The 4,513-nt window shown below is 50.2% G+C and overlaps 1 protein-coding gene across 1 annotated transcript in view; it reads right to left on the reverse strand.

Moving 5' to 3' along the window:
* The window catches only part of TACC2 (transforming, acidic coiled-coil containing protein 2), a gene marked incomplete at its 3' end in the record, with an annotated part of 188,598 nt that overhangs the window by 105,249 nt on the left and 78,836 nt on the right, over positions 1 to 4,513 (reverse strand). Inside the window, exon 8 of the mRNA XM_008586646.1 lies at positions 2,297 to 2,431. Coding sequence (XP_008584868.1) covers positions 2,297 to 2,431 — 135 coding nt within the window. The remainder of the gene's footprint in view (positions 1 to 2,296; positions 2,432 to 4,513) is intronic.

Raw genomic sequence — 4,513 nt, forward strand, 5'->3', positions numbered from 1 at the left:
TGGTCATGTAAACACCACCATAACTAAGACAGAACATTTCCATCACCCCAAAGAGGTCCCTCATGCCTATGTGTAGTCCATACCCCTGGCAGCCACTGAGATGTCTTCCATTCCTTATAGTCTTGCCTCTTCCAGAATATCGTATAAATGGGATCATACAGCCTTTGGAGTCTGGCCTTTTTCTAAGCCTACTGCATTTGAATATCCCTTATCTAAAATGCTTGGGATCAGAAGTGTTTCGGATTTTTTCAGATTTTGGAATATGGCCGGCCCGGTGGCACACTGCTACAGTGCGCCGCTTGGGAAGCGCGGCGGCGCTTCCCCCGAGGGTTCGGATCCCACATACAGACCGGCCGCTCACTGACTGAGCGAGGTGAGGGCGCAACACCAAGGGTTGCGATCCCGTAGCCGGTCCCGGTCCGTTACGGGCACGACACTGAGGGTTGCGATCCGTTGCCGGACACGGAAAAAGACAAAAAGGTAAAAAAAAAAAGAAGTGTTTTGGATTTTTTCAGATTTTGGAATATCTGCATTATGCCCCAGTGAGCATTTCCTTTTAGCATCATGTTGGCATTCAAAAAGCTTAGCATTTTGGAGCATTTCAGATATCAAATTTTCAGATTTGGGATGCTCAACCTGTATTTTGTTGCACGAATCAGTAGTTTGCTCCTTTTTATTGGTGAGTAGTATTCCACAGGGCACACATACCACAATCTGTTGATACTTTCACAAGTGGATGGACATTTGGGTCGCTTCAATTTTGGGACTATTATGAGTGAAGTTGCTATAAGCATACAGGTTTTTAGGTGGACAAATATTTTCATTTTTCATGGGTAAATATCTAGAAATTGGATTGCTCAGTCACATGGTAGGTTTGTGTTTAACTTTGCAAGAAGCCAAAGGGCAGAATACATAAGAAGAGTTATTTTCTTTCTTCTTCCAACATATCCGATCTAGCACCCACTATGCCCAAGACAAACCAAGGGTATCTCCCCAACACCTGTGAATATTTCTGCTCCCCATCCTCTGCTCATGCTATCTCACCACTGCAAAAGCAACCTCCCACACATTCCCACTCTCAGCCCATGGCCACAGGAGACAAAGCACTGCAGTGGAACCAAGCAGGGGGTGTTGAAAGTTCCTGTTCTGCCAGGGATGAGCTGAGGGTTCACAGGTAAATTCCTCACCCTGGGACTCAGGACCAATGGAGCTGCAGGTAGATCCCAGGAGATAATGGACAGGAAAGCGCTTAATGCTCCAGGAGCGCCATCCAGATAAGAGAGATGCTGGTCCAGCTCCATGCCCACTTCCTCATTCCTGAGTGTTCTAGCACCACCTCTGTGTGTGGTGAGGTTCCCTTCCCCTGATTCCCCTATTACTTCTGCACACTCTGGTCTGGCAGGTGGTCACCTAGCACTTTAGGCATCATTATATCCTCACCCCCCACTGCAGCTTAGCTCTCCAGCCTGTGCCTCCCCAGCCAGCAGGAACTCCCCTGTGGCACAGGCCCACACCTCTCAGCACACCCAGGCGTATTTGGCTCTCCACAAAAAACTGTCTAAGAATGCTCTTTAGGGGGCTTTCATGTCTCAGCAGAATGGCTGATAATCAGAACCAACTGCTTGGCTGTTTGCACAGAAACAGGAGTTCCAAATACTTGCTGTAAAGGTTAAAGTGTCAACTTGACTGAGCCATCAAACCCAGATATTTGGTCAAACACCAGTCTCCAAGTTGCTGTGAAGGTATTTTTTTAGATAAGATTAACATTTAAATTGGTAGACTTTGAGAAAACCAGATTACCCTCCATAATGCGGGTGGGCCTCATCCAATCAGACAAAGGCCTTAAGATCAGGATATTCTACCCCCAAAGAACAGGACACTCTCAGCAGATGGCCTTTGGACACTGCAACATCAGCTCTTCCCTAGGTCTCCAGCCCACCAGCCTGCCCTGCAGATTTCAGGCTTGCCAGTGCCACCATCACATGAGCCAATCCCTCAAAATAAATCTCTCTCTCTGTCTTCCTCTGTATATACATAAACACATCCTATTGATTCTGTTTCTCTGGAGAACCCTGACTAATACTCTTGCTCACACAGAGCACCCCATGTTCACATGAAGAGCTACCTGGCAAAGGCAAACTTCAGATCAGCCACAGCCCAAATGATAAGAGACATAGTATCACAGGACCAAAGCGTCAACACCTAAATGCAGCTTGTCCCACAACCCAGGGAACAGAGACCACCGGGCTCCTGCTCTCTGGGAACAGCTGTTGCGGAGGGGGAGCTCATACAATACCTGCTTAGGTCCTTGGCCAGATCCTGGCAGGAGGGAGTGGAAGCTTCTACTCCATCACCGGCTGGGACAGAAGGCAAGGCCGCGTGTTCTGAGGCCGGGGGAGCAGGATCCGCACGGGCAGCAGCTGGGGAGGCGCTGGGGACACAATGGGAGAATTATTCCAAATGGAACTCGGCTCATTAATGGCACATTCATCAGGCCCCACTCACCCCCCCCCACCCCCGTGCACAGACTGGACTATTTAGAGGCCCAGCACACTGCTCCCCGGGACTCCCCGCCCGGCCTCCACTCATGCATGGTGGAGGCGGTGGCTTCAAGTCAGGCCCTGAAGTTCCTCCCTTGTTAGGTTCCAGCATATGTGGGGCGACTTTAACGGAGGCAGCTCAGGTGTTCAGACACTTTGTGAATTCTCGTTTGATTTTTGTTGGAGAAGTTTTTTATATGATGATTTCTAATAATTTTTTATAGGCAATGAAACTGTGAATTAAGAAAATACAACTTGGCCACCTCCCCAGGATTTTGCCCCAAAAAATCTGAGGCTGAGAAAAGTCCAGGCAAAAAAGGCTGATGAGAAATCAAGGAACCTGCACGGGGACCTCTTGAAACAGCTTTCCCCTGCGACCCCAGGGGAGGATTTCCAAAGCAGAGTGATGCGCTCGTGTAATGGGTGAGTGCCCCCTACTGGACATCCAGGGAACCACCCGGAGTGCCGGGGCCTCCTGGGGCAGCACTTGGAACACACATGAAAAAGCCAAAGACAGGCTTGGAGCTCAAAAGAGCTTCTGATATTCCCAGTTGGCAAAAATTGAGACTAGCAATAACGTCTGCAGACTAAAGCCTGGGGACGGTTTCCAGGGCAGCGGCCCTCCCAGCCTCTTCAGCCATCCACGCTGGCTGCCCACGGGGGAGATGGCAGGGTGGTCAGGCTGGAATCGCATGACTCAGCACCAAGGGTCTGAAAACCAAGACCGTCCTGAGGTGGCGGCAGGGGTTTGAGGTTTCACAGCCCTTGCGGTGGAGGATCGTTTCTTCCCTCTGGGGCTAAACACCTGCAGGAAGCTGCCAGGCTGCAGAAGTCGGGCACATGTGGGTTTCTGTGTCTCTGGGTTCTGGTCACTTCCATCTTCTCAACCCCTGCCTATGAGGCTGGCATCCTGGCCTGGAGGGCAGCTGCTACCTGCACCCACTCCACACACTGGATGGAAAGAGGACTCCGAGTCTTGCCCACAAGCTGTCACAGCTTAGTGGGTTCCACAGGATCTGGCCCCTGCCTTGCTCCTTGCCAGCCTCCCCCCAGAATAGCAGCCCCCTCCCCTCACCAGGCCAGCAATTCCCCACCTTTCAGGTGTGCCCAGGGCTGTGTGCCTGGCCTCATCATGACCAGCATGTCCACTTTCTAACAGACCTCTAAGCCGCTATGCCCCTCCTCGGTGACACATATCAGATGTTAAGATGTTTATCTAATGTGTCTGTCTTATCCCCAGAGAGACCACCCCATGAGCTCTCCGAGTACAGGGGCTGCATCTGTCCCATGCACCCCAGATCCCACCGTCCACCATCCTGCCCACAAGTGCTCCAACTGGCTGTGAGAGGGACAGCCCACAAGTGCTCCAGCTGGCTGTGACCCAGTGTCGGGAGCAGAGCCAGGGCTGGAACCCACGTTGTCTGCTCCCCCTGGGTCCCACAGAAATGAGGAGAAAAACAGAGCAGAAAGCAATGACCCTGGTAAGCCCAGAACAGGTCAATCCACAAGTGCTTAGTTGTCAAACTGTGATTTGTAACAGCTTGAACAGTGGCTGAAATGATTTATGTTGCAAAAGAGTGGCTCAAATTGAATATTGCATACTACTGGGGGGCTGTTTAAGCTCCTTAAAAGAGCCATTTTTGCACTTTGGAAGCCTACACTTATGCATAATCAGCAAACAGAGCACTTACAAATGCAAACTACTGGTCTAACATTTAGCTTACTCAAGAAATTACACTGGCAGAGCCCTTTCCTCCACTCACACACAACCCACTAAAATTTTATTTAATTTCATGTAAGTTGAGGAAAGGTGATATTGTTTGTGGTTCTGTTACTTTAAAGGTACTCTTTATCAAAACTGCAAGGACAGGTTTTCATCTAAAAACACTGGCCGAGGGGAGCCGCTGCCATAGATCTGTGGCCCCAAGCTAATCAGAACAATGCAGACTCCAGGGGGTGAGGCACGGGGACAA

Source organism: Galeopterus variegatus, unplaced genomic scaffold, assembly GCF_000696425.1.
Source record: "Galeopterus variegatus unplaced genomic scaffold, G_variegatus-3.0.2 Scaffold4064, whole genome shotgun sequence".
NCBI lineage: Eukaryota > Metazoa > Chordata > Mammalia > Dermoptera > Cynocephalidae > Galeopterus > Galeopterus variegatus.